The following is a 16,269-nucleotide window of genomic DNA, read 5'->3' on the forward strand; positions in this document are numbered from 1 at the left end:
CAAAGCTATTGCGAGGTATTGCTAAACTATTTATTGCGAGGCAACGCAATGAGGGAACGCAAAGCTATTTATTGCGAGGCAACGCAAAGCTATTTATTGCGAGGCAACGCAAAGCTATTGCGAGGGAACACTATACTATTTATTGCGAGGGAACGCAAAGCTATTTATTGCGAGGGAACGCAAAGCTATTTATTGCGAGGCAACACAAAGCTATTTATTGCGAGGGAACACTATACTATTTATTGCGAGGCAACGCAAAGCTATTTATTGCGAGGCAATGCAAAGCTATTTATTGCGAGGCAAAGCTATTTATTGCGAGGCAACGCAAAGCTATTTATTACGAGGGAACACTATACTATTTATTGCGAGGGAACGCAAAGCTATTTATTGCGAGGGAACGCAAAGCTATTTATTGCGAGGGAACGCAAAGCTATTTATTGCGAGGGAACGCAAAGCTATTTATTGCGAGGCAAAGCTATTTATTGCGAGGCAAAGCTATTTATTGCGAGGCAACGCAAAGCTATTTATTACGAGGGAACACTATACTATTTATTGCGAGGGAACGCAAAGCTATTTATTGCGAGGGAACGCAAAGCTATTTATTGCGAGGGAACGCAAAGCTATTTATTGAGAGGGAACGCAAAGCTATTGCAAGGCAACGCTAAACTATTGCGAGGTATCGCTAAACTATTTATTGCGAGGCAACGCAAAGCTATTTATTGCGAGGGAAGGCAAAGCTATTTATTGCGAGGGAAGGCAAAGCTATTTATTGCGAGGAAATGCAAAGCTATTGCAAGGCAACGCTAAACTATTTACTGCAAGGCAACGCAAAGCTATTGTGAGGTATCGCTAAACTATTTATTGCGAGGGAATGCAAAGCTATTTATTGTGAGGGAACGCAAAGCTATTTATTGTGAGGGAACGCAAAGCTATTTATTGCGAGGGAACGCAAAGCTATTTATTGCAAGGGAATGCAAAAATGTATTGCGAGGGAACGCAACGATAAGGTTATGACTGTAACCACGGTTCCCTGAAAGAAGGGAATGAAATTTGGGGTTATCTCCATGGGTGTAACCAATCTCTGAAACTCTTTAAAATCTTGCCAATTTTGATTGGCAGATAACGCTTTGTGCTCCGCCCCAGACGTATAATCAGGAATATATACAGAATATATAAAGAGACGCACAGCACTATCTCCTCTGAATATTCGACTGAAGGGTACGGAGCGATCCTCGGCCCTCGTAGATGAGGATTCAGCAGCGCGGCCAGCTTCCGCAGCATTTTATTCCCTCCTTTCAGGGAACCGTGGTTACAGTTGTAACCTTCGCTCCCTTTCAAGTTGGTAATTTCAATGCTGCGTTGCACTATTGCGAGGGAATGCAAACTATTTCAGATAAAAAAAACTCCTGCCCTATCCTCTAAGTACTGATGCTTTCTGCCTGTCACTCATTTATCATGTTCTCATAGTATTGTAGTTCAGCAAATTACTGAGACTTAATTCCATTGTTATGGCATGTTGCTCATAACAGTTCTCAACAAAACACTTTTGGTATTTTAGGAGTGTAGGGTTTCGGAAAGAGGGGGCGTGGCTAATCCAACGGCGCAGTTTCTGGAAATTGTAGAATAGCTAAAATCGCTTACAGCACCTTTTAAGATGAGGTTACTGGAGGAACCATTGTTTTTATAAGTCTTGCAGGAACTGTACTTTTTAAAATGTTGCCTAGAAGTTCTCCAAGGGTTCCAACAATGTAGCAAAATGAGGAACCCTAAATAGTGTCGTCATTTTAACAGCGTGAACTCAGACTGCCGCTCTATTCCAATCCAGAGAGATTGGGGGTGGGATGGGGAAGGAGTCTGCATGAACATAAAACTCACCTTGGTTTTGAGAGGGTGCGGAGCATCACATCAGCAGGGCGGGGCAGAGGAGGAGAGACAGACAGGACCCTCCTGCCTCCTGCGTGTCCTTCCAAAAGGGTGTCTAACCCCTTCAGGAGACAACAAGAGTCAGTCCAGAAGTGAAACCAGAAGAACATCAGAGCAGACGAGAAGAACTGCAGAACTGCCCCATCATAGAGACAGATGGGCAAAAGAGTCTCACAGCAGACGTTTGGGGATCCAACAACACGGCTGACAGAGACTAATATCTTATTTGAGAGTCATGATCTCGACTATAAAGATACATTATGAATTGCATTTTATTAATTATGAAAATTAACCTTAAATGAGTGAGCAGCTCATTTCTAAGATATTCTACTGTCATTTTTACAGCATTCAGGAAGAGGACACAATGTCAGATACTGTTTTTGATATTATATTTGAATGAAATACCAGAGTACAGATTTCCAAGTCATTTTAAATCTTCAAATTAATAATTCAATACAAAAACATTCAATTTAAATAGATTAATATGCTCAATTGAATCATCCATTTGCACTCATATCAGCTATGAAGATCCAGATTAATAAGTGAATAATTATTATTATTATTATTATTATGTTAATGGCTGTACTAAATCTGAGGCTATTTCAAGAAAAACTCGAACACAATATTTTGAAACATTAAAAATCATTTTGTGTACAAATAGTTCATGCAATTTAAGATATTTAAATGCATTTTAACATCTTTAAAAAGAGAGAATTTTCAAACCCCAATCAAAATAAACGAGAATGGACAGAAGTTTGCGTTTTTCTGTTGTTGTCTGAGACTTGCAGGTCTGACATGAGAGAGAGAGAGTTTCATATTTCAAACAATTCAATAGGAAAATCCTTCATTTCATGTATACATCCTTAGACTTGGTGTGTTCAATTTTCAGCCCTCTAAGTAACTTTAAAAGCCTCTCTGAGATATTCTGTTACATTGTAACTTTACTTGATAATAGAACCTCCCATTGAACATTATATACGTCTGCAAATATTCATCTTAAAAGTGCAATAAAATTCAAACTCATAATCATGAAATATTTCTGTGCTCATGTGAATGATAGATATATATATATATATATATATATATATATATATATATATATATCTTTACATTGCTGTCCATTTTTTCTTCAGAAATGTGCAGTTCAGTACTTTTACAATACATTAAATAAATGGACATTCATTTTTAGTTTAAATAAACAATAAAAAAAAGAGAGATCATTTTATGTTAACTTTATTTTGTTTTTCAAAACTAAGCTGTTATCCGTTCAATTTACATTCACAAAATTCACATGACTTTAGCAGTTACAATATGTTAATGTGTCATAACACTTCAAAAACACAGAAGATTTTTTTATTTTATTTTTACTATTTTTAATGAAATACTGTTGAAACTAGCTTTGAACTAGAAAAGCAAGAAAAATATTTAATTAAAGAACTGTAGCACTACTCTACTGTGATGGCTAATGAATCCATGTAATTGTGATTTTAACAGAATATAATTCAACAGTGTGGACCGCTTAGGACAAAAAAACTTGAATACTTTTTAACAGCAATATTTTTACTTGACTTCAAGTAGCTGCACATTTATGATTTAACCATTAATAATTCATGAGCACTACACATGGAGAACATATTGTGGGGGGAAGGTCAGTGATCTGACATTATCTGACATATCTGAGAGGTCCAAAGACTACAGAAATATCATATTGACAGTCTCTTAACTTCTCATTCTCTAAAATGCACTTTCATTGCTTCGTATCAAGGCTCACAGGAATAGCACCACGCAGACTAGACAACACTTAGGAGTAAAAGTCTCATGAAATACACTTAAAATTTATATCAACTTAAGAACATGTGTCCTTGTCTTCTTCAGAGTGAGAGTGCTTTTAAATGTTTTTTTGGGGCTTTTTCTTCAAATACAGTAACAGAAAAAGGTGGTGTATTTTGTTACAGGACCTGCGAGTCTGTTCGGACAGAAATGATTCGGTGGGCATAAACGCTACAGATTTTAACTACGTCTGAGGTGCGTTAAAACCTCCGGCCACCAGGGGGCCCTGGCCAGCGCTGGCCCCTGCCTGGAGGCGGGTGGGGCATTGGAGGGGCCGATCCGTTGTGGTAGCTGCATGAAAGGATAAAATCACACATTTGGATTGGGCTGCTGTGCTCAAGAAGGGGCCGAACTCGTCATTTTGGTGATTCAAACACAGAATTCAAAAGTGTCATGCACTATTTTAATTCATGTACAGAATCGAATGTTGTGGATCTAATAATTAACCATACTCTACACTTCAATCAAGACACTGAGAACGCTATAGCTATCATGCGGAAGAGACTCTTCACGTGTGCGTTTGTGAAAGAACAGCTCAGAAAAGCAGGAAGGGGGCGAGTGATTTCTTACCCTCTGGGGTGGAAATAGCGTGGAGGGCCGGGTGGCATCATGCCCCGCCCTCTCAGATGTGGGGGCCGCCCTCTGAAGCCCGGGTGCCCCGGTGGTGGAGGCAGAGGTGGGCCGTGCCTGTAATGATAAACATGCCGGTTACACTCAGATGATGTTCAGATGCTCAGATTATTATTATTCAATGTGTTACATTATTGGGTTGAGTGATGTGGAATATTCACAACATATTTATGGTAATTTAAATGCACTTTTAATTATACCATTATACATTCAACAGCATTTGAGGCATAATGTTCATTAGCACAGAAAATTATTTCAACCTACCACTCGTTTGTTTAACCCTTATATTGTGTTCCGGTCAAAATTAACGGATTAACTTTTTTATTTTTCTGAAAGTTGACTTCATGACTTTGTTCACACAGGGTATCTGAACACACAAACATTTTTTAGATCATTTTCATAAAATTTTGTTCAAAACTGTCAAGATTTTAAAGAGTTTCCGAAAATTTTATTTTTTATTGGTTTTATTTCACTTTGTTACACTTGTTGTGTTCCCGGTCAAAAATGACCGGCCATTGGAAATGAATAGATTAGACTACAACATACAGAAATATTAAGTGTTCAGGAGCATCACAATCCTTTAGATGAACACACACAAAGTCTTCGGACATGTGCACACACACACAAACACACACACACACACACACAAAGTCTTCGGACATGTGCGCGCACACACACACACACACACACACACACACACATCACACACACAAACAGTCACACACAACACAGACACACATCACACACACAAACAGTCACACATACAACACAGACATACAGACACACATCACACACACAACCAGTCACATACAACACATACATACAAACACACACAACCACACACACACACACACAACACACACAAACAGTCACACAAACACACTAAAAACCACACAGTCACACATCACACACACTAATACAAACACACACAACCAGTCACATACAACACATACATACACAAACACACACAACCACACACAACACAGTCACACACACACAAACAATAATACAAACACACTAACACAAACACACTCACAACAAACACACACACAGTCACAAACACAAGCACACACAGTCACACACAACACAAGACACACAAACACCACACACAAACAACACAGTCACACAACAATACAAACACACTAACACACAACCATACAACCACACACAGACAACACAGTCACACACACACACACACTACACACACCAACACACAAAATAATATAAACACACACACACACTCACAACAAACACACACGCACACACAACAAACACACCCACACACACAGAGACACCCACACACACTTTTTGTGCATCATCTTTCTATGTACACTGAGGAATATTTCAAGATCTGCTCATCATATGTTGTGTTTGGGCTCGTTTGAATCAGGATAATCTGCTGTAAGTTACGATATGACATCGTCTATGTTTTATGTATGTTTCAGGAAGCAACAAGGAAAAACGTGACAAAAAGACATTCCTGTTTGTTATATTTGTGTGTCAGTGGGAATTTCATACACTAAAACTCACTGCAGTTTGACCTTTCTAACGATATATAACACACGACTCTCATCTTATGTTTTTACCAACTCTGAATATAATTGAGAAAACATATTTGCAAATTATGAGAATGAAACAGTTCTTATTTGTCAGCAAATTAAAATGCATTAATTAAGAATTGTTAAGATCAGCTATATGCATAATAAAGTCCAGATTCTAAACTTTAAAATGACACCTGTTGTGTTCAGATCAAGCATGTGGTTATTAATTTATGTTAATAATGTAATTATTATATATTGGGAGTGCCCCCCACTAGCCCGATATGAGCTCAGCTCAATAAAATCCTTCTATCAATATTATTATTATTTTTTTATACGTACAAAAAAGCACAAAACAAAAGTAATAATTACTAAAAAAGAAGCCGACAAAAAGATCTAATGCAATATCTTGTGATAATATATGTTATATGAGAGATTTATTAACAATCTTACTGGGCCGGTCATTTTTGACACAAACGAACACAACAGAAGAGTTTAAAAAAATCACTTTGTAAAAAGCACTTACAATGGAAGTGAATGGAGCCAGTGCATAAATGTTAAAATACTGTTTCAATAGTATAGCCATGAGACATAAACATTATACATGTTACATTATTTTAGTGTGATAAAATCACTTGCTAACATATTGTGTAAATTTATATCTAATTTTACAATTTCGTTGCCATGATAAAGTTAGGAAGTGATTCAATCACACTAAAATCATGTTATTAGTATACTTTGGAAACAATTTGTATCTTAGTATTTATGGACTGGCCCCGTTCACTTTAAGTGTATTACCGTAACTGCAATTATGTATTTTTTAAATAAACAAGGGGTAAGTGGAATTTATGTTTCTGATTAATTAACATTATGCCACAAAAACTGATTCAATATACAGTATAACTATACCATATATTGAATATTATCAAAAGGCTTAAAAATTATTAAGATTAATTTTTTTAGCTTCACAAGCCCAACCACACTGTGCTGCTAGTATAAAACAATATGATAAAATCTTCGGTGTAATGGAGTTCAAGAAATTCAATCGTAGTTTTGCCTCATAATACGGTGCAGCTCTCGACATACCTGTGCATGGGGGGAGGAGGTCCTCTCATGCGCATTGGCGGGGGCGGGGGAGGGGGCAGACCTAAGTGCATTCCCATTGGACCGCCTCTACCTCTCCGGCCACGCATGTCTGGATACGGCCATGTTCTACCAATGCCCCTCCTGCAAAGACAGATGAATCATGGGATACAGTTGAAGTCAGAAGTTTACGTACACTTGGGTTGAAGTCATTAAACCTCATTTTTTAACCACTCCACAGATTTAATATTAGCAAACTATAATTTGGGCAAGTTGTTTAGGACATCTACTTTGTGCATGACACGAGTAATTTTTCCAACATTTGTTTACAGACAGATTGTTTCACTTTTAATTGACTATATCACAATTCCAGTGGATCAGAAGTTTACATACACTAAGTTAACTGTGCCTTTAAGCAGCTTGGAAAATTCCAGAAAATGATGTCAAGACAATTAGCTTCTGATAGGAGGTGTACTGAATTGGAGGTGTACCTGTGGATGTATTTTAAGGCCTACCTTCAAACTTAGTGCCTCTTTGCTTGACATCATGGGAAAATCAAAAGAAATCAGCCAAGACCTCAAAAAAACAATTGTGGACCTCCACAAGTCTGGTTCATCCTTGGGAGCAATTTTCAAACGCCTGAAGGTACCACGTTCATCTGTACAAACAATAGTGCGCAAGTATAAACACCATGGGACCACACGGCCATCATACCGCTCAGGAAGGAGACTCATTCTGTCTCCTACAGATGAACGTAGTTTGGTGCGAAAAGTGCAAATCGATCCCAGAACAACAGCAAAGGACCTTGTGAAGATGCTGGAGGAAACAGGTAGACAAGTATCTATATCCACAGTAAAACGAGTCCTATATCAACATAACCTGAAAGGCTGCTCAGCAAGGAAGAAGCCACTGCTCCAAAACTGTCATAAAAAAGCCAGACTACAGTTTGCACATGGGGACAAAGATCTTACTTTTGGAGAAATGTCCTCTGGTCTGATGAAACAAAAACTGAACTGTTTGGCCATAATGACCATCGTAATGTTTGGAGGAAAAAGGGTGGGGTTTGCAAGCCGAAGAACACCATCCCAACCGTGAAGCATGGGGGTGGCAGCATCATGTTGTGGGGGTGCTTTGCTGCAGGAGGGACTGGTGCACTTCACAAAATAGATGGCATCATGAGGAAGGAAAATTATGTGGATATATTGAAGCAACATCTCAAGACATCAGCCAGGAAGTTAAAGCTCGGTCGCAAATGGGTCTTCCAAATGGACAATACCCCAAGATTACCTCTAGAGTTGTGGCAAAATGGCTTAAGGACAACAAAGTCAAGGTATTGGAGTGGCCATCACAAAGCCCTGACCTCAATCCGATAGAAAATTTGTGGGCAGAACTGAAAAAGCATGTGCGAGCAAGGAGGCCTACAAACCTGACTCAGTTACACCAGTTCTGTCTCGAGGAATGGGACAAAATTCCAGCAACTTATTGTGAGAAGCTTGTGGAAGGATACCCAAAACATTTGACCCAAGTTAAACAATTTAAAGGCAATGCTACCAAATACTAACAAAGTGTATGTAAACTTCTGACCCACTGGGAATGTGATGAAAGAAATAAAAGCTGAAATAAATCATTCTCTCTACTATTATTCTGACATTTCACATTCTTAAAATAAAGTAGTGATCCTAACTGACCTAAGACAGGGAATGTTTTCTACGATTAAATGTCAGGAATTGTGAAAAACTGAGTATAAATGTATTTGGCTAATGTGTATGTAAACTGACTTCAACTGTATGTAGCCTGTCACGAGGAATGATTTCTTATGGTCAAATGGCAGTACTTTACTCTCTGAGAGAAAATGCAATACTCAAGAACACTTTTGAAAAACCTCATGGGTACAAATCCGTTTGAGAACCCATCGCGGCCTCTGCCTCTCATGTGACCCGGAGGTCTAAACCCTTTCATCAGCATCATTCCTCGCCCGCCGCGACCTCCGCGGCCCATCCGACCACCTCTGCCGCGGCCCTTCACTCCACGACCCCTTTGAGAAGAAATGAACAGAACTTAACCTCAGACACATGATGAGTGAAGAGACTAATCAATAACAGCAGTCGCTATGTTCATGTGACCTACCTGGACTTGCTATCAGTTACAGGCTCCTCCTTTGTGGGCGTGTCTGTGGCCTTCACTTCTGTTGTCTCCTCCACCTGCTGTGTTTCAGCATCCATCTGTAAACAGATACACAGAGATTGTAATAATCATAAAGAGGTTACTGACAGCTCTCCAAAGTCCTGGTGTCATGCTGTTTTCTTGCTGTAATTGTTCTCATTGATTTGGCTGATATACTGGGATTTTTCTGCTTGTACAGAGTAAACAGTATGTGAATACAAACATCATCTAGGGGAACAAAAAGTGCTTGAGCACCGATTTAACCAACCAAAAGAGAAACAGATGGCAGTTTTTGTTCATATAAGCAAACACTCCATATTATTACTATTATTATGTTATATTATTAAAAAAAAGACGATATCCGGGGGCCTGGGTAGCTCAACGAGTATTGACGCTGACTATCACCCCTGGAGTCGTGAGATTGAATCCAGGGCGTGCTGAGTGACTCCAGCCAGGTCTCCTAAGCAACCAAATTGGCCTGGTTGCTAGGGAGGGTAAAGTCACATGGGGTAACCTCCTCGTGGTCGTGATTAGTGGTTCTCGCTCTCAGTGGGGCGTGCGGTAAGTTGTGTGTGGATCGTGGAGAGTAGCATGAGCCTCCGCATGCTGTGAGTCTCCGCGGTGTCATGCACAACGAGTCACGTGATAAGATGCGCGGATTGACGGTCTCAGAAGCGGAGGCAACTGAGACTTGTCCTCCACCACCCAGATTGAGGTGAGTAACCGCGCCACCACGAGAACCTACTAAGTAGTGGGAATTGGGCATTCCAAATTGGGAGAAAAAGGGGATAACATTTTTTAAAAGAGAGGATATCTGGGACAGATGGATACAAGTTTTAATTTCATCTCAGGCTGCGCATGCTTCTTCCCTCTCTAACTCGAAGTGTGCACAGAAAAATGTCCTGTTGCAAGATGATAAAAGTAGCTATAGAAATCCGTGCGTGCTTGCAAGTTATTTTCCCGTCAAACAGGCTTTTTCCAAGTTTAGGGTAATCACCTCAGATGAGTCAGGTCCCGTCTTTCACAACCATGTTGACATGTTAATTTTGCTCATCAAAAATGTATGCTTTCAATTTAGTCTAGAAAATGACTATTTTAGGCAAGATGTATAATTTTTTTTACCCTGCTGATCAAGAAGGCTATTTAAAACGATATGCGGACTGCTTAACTAGTTAAACTATCTTTTATTCTGTGTGCACGTCATGTTTTACAATACATTAGGTTTATTGCACATTTCTCAGAGGCATATTTTTTCTATCCTAGTTATTTTTATTTTTTTTTACATCGTAACTGTTATTGGTTAACGTTTGTAGAGCCGAGGAGGGCGGGGCCGGGCTGGAATGAGACACACCCGGTCCCCAATCAGCCTGATGGGGCGCGCGAGGGATAAAGGCGGCCGGGGACGACAGTTCGAGAGAGAGAGAGAATGACAGACAGCTGTACTGTGTGTTTATAGTTGTGTGTTTTGTTTAAGTTATTTATTAAATTATTATTTAAGTTGTCAAGCCGGTTCTCGCCTCCTCCTTTCCACTGAACCCCCTTACACTGGTGCCGAAACCCAGGAAGGAGGAGGGATTCCCATCGCAGAGTCCTCGACACTGCCGTCCACCCAGGGGAGCGCCGCTGCCATCCGACGGGGGACGGAGTAGCCCGACCACCCGGACGCGGGGAACGGCCGCCGTCCGCGAGGCGAGTGGGGACGGGACTCCCTGACCACCTGGAGCGAGGGAGCCGCTGCCAGGGGCGGAGGAGTGCCCTGCCGTCCCCGGGAACGCGGAGGGGTCGAGAGAAGACCGCCATCCACGGGGGGAGGAGGGAAGCGACTCCCCGACCGCCTGGAGTGGTAGGGCCGCTGCCAGGGGCGGAGGAGTGTCCCCACGGGACGCCGGGAACGCGGAGGGGTGTTCTGTCCGCTGGGGGTCGGAGGTCTGACTCCGGTCCACCCGGGGAGGAGCGGCTGCAGTCCGCCTGAGAGGGTGGAGTAGTGATCGAGGACCACGTGACGGCACATCAGAGAACCGGTGAGTTTCTTTTTCTCTCTCTCCTCTCTGTCGCTCCGTGTTGCCCTTTCCCTCGCCATTTTGTTTTGTTGTTTTTCCCCTCCTGTCTCCTCCCAGGTCGAGGAAGGCAGGGATGACCCGCCGGCAGTCGGGGCGTAAGGCACGCCCCCCCCCCCCGGCCTCCCGCCGGCAGTCAGGGGCCTGAGGCAACGCCGGGAGAAGTGTAGAGCCAAAGAGGGCGGGGCCGGGCTGGAATGAAACACACCCGGTCCCCAATCAGCCTGATGGGGCGCGCGAGGGATAAAGGCGGCTGGGGACGACAGTTCGAGAGAGAGAGAATGACAGACAGCTGTACTGTGTGTTTATAGTTGTGTGTTTTGTTTAAGTTATTTATTAAATTATTATTTAAGTTGTCAAGTCGGTTCTCGCCTCCTCCTTTCCACTGAACCCCCTTACAACATTCTTAACCAAACAGCTGTCAAATTACACCACAGGCTAATGTATGTCGTGTAATACGCACATTTTTTCCTCTCTCGTAGATTTGTCTTACCTGTTAAATATTTTCAACAATGTCCTGACTGTTTAAATATGTTAAGTAACTTTTGGTGAATTCCGATTAGAACAGGCTATTAGGTTTGCTCTACTGGTCCTGCACAATCCATTCAATATGCCTGTATTCTCGTATGTTGAGTCAGTGATTGCGTGTCATGTTCTGTATTTAATGTACAATGATCATAATGAAAGGCAAGCATGTCACAGATAAATGCCCCTTTTCAGCTGAATTTAGTGTCGGATTTGGCTGTTGTTGGATTAGAATAAGTATTTTAAATGGGCTGCATAAACACACAATGCTTTTTGACTGTTTTCTGAGGGTTTCTTTATTTTTAGACTAGTCGACTCAAATTTCCGTTTAAAGGTCAGTGAAATTAGTCGTTTCGCACATCCCTATTCATAAGCATGAAATCGCCTATATGAAAAATTTAAGATAATAAATACACTATAATATAATTAACATGTAGTTTTATTAATCATTTTTTGTATGCAATATAAAGAAATACCTACCAAAATAATGAAATCTGAAAAAGCATGTTGAATATGCATAATACAAATTTTTAATGTTCACAATATGTAAAAAGTGAGTTCTATAGTTTAATCAGAAGTGCAAAAAAATTTTAGATAAGGATGCATGATGTATCAGCCACCGATATTTTCCGGCCAAATTAAACCATCATCAAATCTGAAAAGCCGATGGTTTATTTATAATTAATTATCATCACACTTTGTGCATTCGAGTTTTTACAATCCAGAAATAATGATAGCCACAGAATGTAGAAGGACTGGCACTCCAAAGAACATGTAATATTTAATTTATAATCATTCTCACATTGAGGAAAAACGTTGTTACACACGTGACAGTTGTGAAAGCAGCACTTACCTATACATGATGAGGTAAAACCATTCAAAATGCTTTGAAACCAGCAAACTCTGACTTATGAAACATCGGTAAGATATCCATTCATGCTGAATGATTGACTGAGATGAGACTGAAATCACAATATTGTCTTGCGTAACTACGAATGCTTGAAAGTCTGCGTTTAAATATAGAACGCAATCAGCATTATTTTTAAAATGATAAAACAGCTTTTCTGCCTCTTTGCACTTCTTTTAAAGCATGATTTCCCAGCAAAACAGGGATCTGATAAGAAAAATAAGGTAAGTAGCAAAATATCAGTATCGGTCTATAGTTCTTTGTTAAAATCTGTATTATTGTAACCTCCACAAGTCTGGTTCATCCTTGGGAACAATTTCCAAACACCTGAAGGTACCACGTTCATCTGTACAAACAATAGTACGCAAGTATAAACACCATGGGACCACACAGCCATCATACCGCTCAGGAAGGAGACGCATTCTGTATCCTAGTGATGAACGTAGTTTGGTGTGAAAAGTGCAAATCAATCCCAGAACAACAGCAAAGGACCTTGTGAAGATGCTGGAGGAAACAGGTAGACAAGTATCTATATCCACAGTAAAACGAGTCCTATATGGACATAACCTGAAAGGCTGCTCAGCAAGGAAGAAGCCACTGCTCTAAAACCGCCATAAAAAAGCCAGACTACAGTTTGCAAGTGCACATGGGGACAAAGATCTTACTTTTGGTGAAATGTCCTCTGGTCTGATGAAACAAAAATTGAACTGTTTGGCCATAATGACCATCGTTATGTTTGGAGGAAAAAGGGTGAGGCTTGCAAGCCGAAGAACACCATCCCAACCGTGAAGCATGGGGGTGGCAGCATCATGTTGTGGGGGTGCTTTGCTGCAGGAGGGACTGGTGCACTTCACAAAATAGATGGCATCATGAGGAAGGAAAATTATGTGGATATATTGAAGCAACATCTCAAGACATCAGCCAGGAAGTTAAAGCTCGGTCGCAAATGGGTCCTCCAAATGGACAATGACTCCAAGCATACCTCCAAAGTTGTGGCAAAATGGCTTAAGGACAACAAAGTCAAGGTATTGGAGAGGCCATCACAAAGCCCTGACCTCAATCTGATAGAAAGTTTGTGGGCAGAACTGAAAAAGCGTGTGTGAGCAAGGAGGCCTACAAACCTGACTCAGTTACAGCAGTTCTGTCTGGAGGAATGGGACAAAATTCCAGCAACTTATTGTGAGAAGCTTGTGGAAGGCTACCCAAAACATTTGACCCAAGTTAAACAATTTAAAGGCAATGCTACCAAATACTAATAAAGTGTATGTAAACTTCTGACCCACTGGGAATGTGATGAAAGAAATAAAAGCTGAAATAAATCACTCTCTCTACTATTATTCTGACATTTCACATTCTTAAAATAAAGCAGTGATCCTAACTGACTAAGACAGGGAATGTTTTCTACGATTAAATGTCAGGAATTGTGAAAAACTGAGTTTAAATGTGTTTGGCTAATGTGTATGTAAACTTCTGACATATGTCTTCACACCAGACCTGTGAAGATGACAACCCTAAACCCTGATTCACCCTAAACTCATCTTTGACCCCATTAACCAAGACTTCAACTTTGACCCAAATCCAGATGCATGGACTGGAAAACATCAAACGTTTTCCTTTCGTGTCTCGCTGTCGGTTAAAGACACACGACAGGTTTAACATGCCAGCGCTTCCATCATCAAATGGCCGGCTGGAATATAAGCAGCTGATCCGGATCGCGGGGATTCCAGAGTGTGCAGACAGGCCGTGTATTAATAGTGTGAATGCAGACATGGCCAACTGTAAAACGAGGCATCTAAAGAAATGCATGTCAGAGACACTTCGGTTCAGACATGCGGGCATGCATTTAACCCCATACTGTGAGGATGTATACTGTACACGCAGCATTTGAAGAGTGGAAACCTGGTGCAAGATGGAAACCATCTCAAGAAGAAAGTTATTAATAGTTCATGTCTTTAAAGACCCAATTTAATGTTTCAAGAAGAGCAGTTTTCTTGTTTTGTTTACGTATTTCCTACAGGAAGTTGAGGGCTTGTCTTTTTTTAATAGCCAATAGGCTTTAGTTTACGTCACAGCCGTGAGTCATGATTTGCTCCTGAGAGGAAGGTGGAATAAGTGGGAGGGGCATCCTCATTTCAGAGAGCATTTTATTGGACAAAAATGTGGATCCGCCCCTGAGTGCAAGATGATGTCATCAACATTTTTGGTCTGTTTTCCTGGAAGAGAAAGACTGTAAATTTTAGATGTGCATATCTATTTAAAATGCGGTTCAACTGGAAGTCGCTTTAGATAAATGTATTTTTCAACTTTTACAAGTACACTTGGATATAAATGACCTTAAAGATAACATACATGGACTAAAAGCCACAAAATCACTTTTTGATTTCATGGAGAGTTGACAGCAATAGTAATACTGTGACGCACAGTAATATTATTTTATTTCCATGTAGTATTTGGCATGTGAATTATTAAAAACCAAGTTTATAAATGTATTTGCTCCCTTCGCTGTTGTTCGTGTGTTATTACACCTGAATGTGATTATTATTGTCACTAAATGTGTTTACTGACACAAAGTCAGGCATTTTACATTCGTTTGATGATTTCTAAGGGATTAAGCTAATTAGGAAACATTTAGATCATTAAATTAAGGTTTAAGAGCATCACAGGTGACTTAAATAACAACATGAAAATCAACCTGGACTGATGAGCATGCGCAGAGGACACAAACAAACGCTAAACTATTAAAGAAACACTGCTAAATGCATATTTAATCTTGATGTACGAGCTGCTGATGCAATTCAGTTGAATTAATGAAGTCGACGGTAAGATTTAACGGTTCACTGACACATTAAACACGCCAACACTGGTTGTTACGAGCTCATAGTGATTTTCCTGTGTGCTGAGTCTTACCTTAAAACACCGAGAGCTTTTCAAAACAACGAACCTTCACAAATATTCACTGATATTGTTTATAACCGTCCGTAAATCCCGTGTGTTTATTCTGCTTTGAAATGGCGGCTCGCGCCGCACCAACACTTTGTCAGAGCTGCATTGTAACACGAGGCTCCGCCCACAGGAAACGCCGGCGCGCCGTGATTGGCCAGCGCAACAAATGCGTCATAGTGGTTAATGACGTGCGTAACCGACGATCATGTACTGAAGAAATAAAACATGGTGGAATGTATTTACTATTTATTTAACCCTTGTGCGACCTTTTTGTTTTTTCGATCATTTTGGCTGTGTTAATGCCAACAGCATACATTTTGCCAAAGGTGTGTATTTTGGGGGGAATTTTGATAGTTCAACCTCAGTTCCTATAATACATCTATAATACACTCTGTACACAAAATAGTTACACTCAGGACCTTCAGGACAAAAATGTCCCCATTGAAACCCATTAAAACTGCAATATTTGATCCCAGTGCCATTAAAGCATAAAATCATGAATTCTATGATATTATGCTTTCATTCCGGAGCCCTGGCTTCAAAATGTACATTTTTAATATTTTCCACCAGATGGCGCCATTTTTCTCATGTTTGGCCTATGGAGCAAATACAAGCTTTTCCCCTATTTTCTGTTTGCTGTATTATAGAGCACTGCAGGCCAATTGAATAA

The 16,269-nt window shown here is 40.4% G+C and overlaps 1 protein-coding gene across 1 annotated transcript; it reads right to left on the reverse strand.

Annotated features, from left to right (window-relative positions):
* Positions 1-3,140: 3,140 nt before the first annotated feature.
* Positions 3,141-15,716, reverse strand: LOC127435218 (basic salivary proline-rich protein 1-like). The gene is made up of 6 exons (XM_051688501.1): positions 15,564-15,716; positions 9,132-9,226; positions 8,887-9,039; positions 7,008-7,148; positions 4,324-4,440; positions 3,141-4,044 (listed from the first exon to the last, which is right to left on the reverse strand). The coding sequence occupies exons 2-6, from the start codon at positions 9,224-9,226 to the stop codon at positions 3,954-3,956; spliced, it is 597 nt and encodes a 198-aa protein (XP_051544461.1). The 5' UTR covers positions 15,564-15,716; the 3' UTR covers positions 3,141-3,953.
* Between the last annotated feature and the right edge of the window lie 553 nt (positions 15,717-16,269).

The sequence above is a fragment of the Myxocyprinus asiaticus genome, chromosome 45 (assembly GCF_019703515.2).
Source record: "Myxocyprinus asiaticus isolate MX2 ecotype Aquarium Trade chromosome 45, UBuf_Myxa_2, whole genome shotgun sequence".
NCBI classification, from domain to species: Eukaryota; Metazoa; Chordata; class Actinopteri; order Cypriniformes; family Catostomidae; genus Myxocyprinus; species Myxocyprinus asiaticus.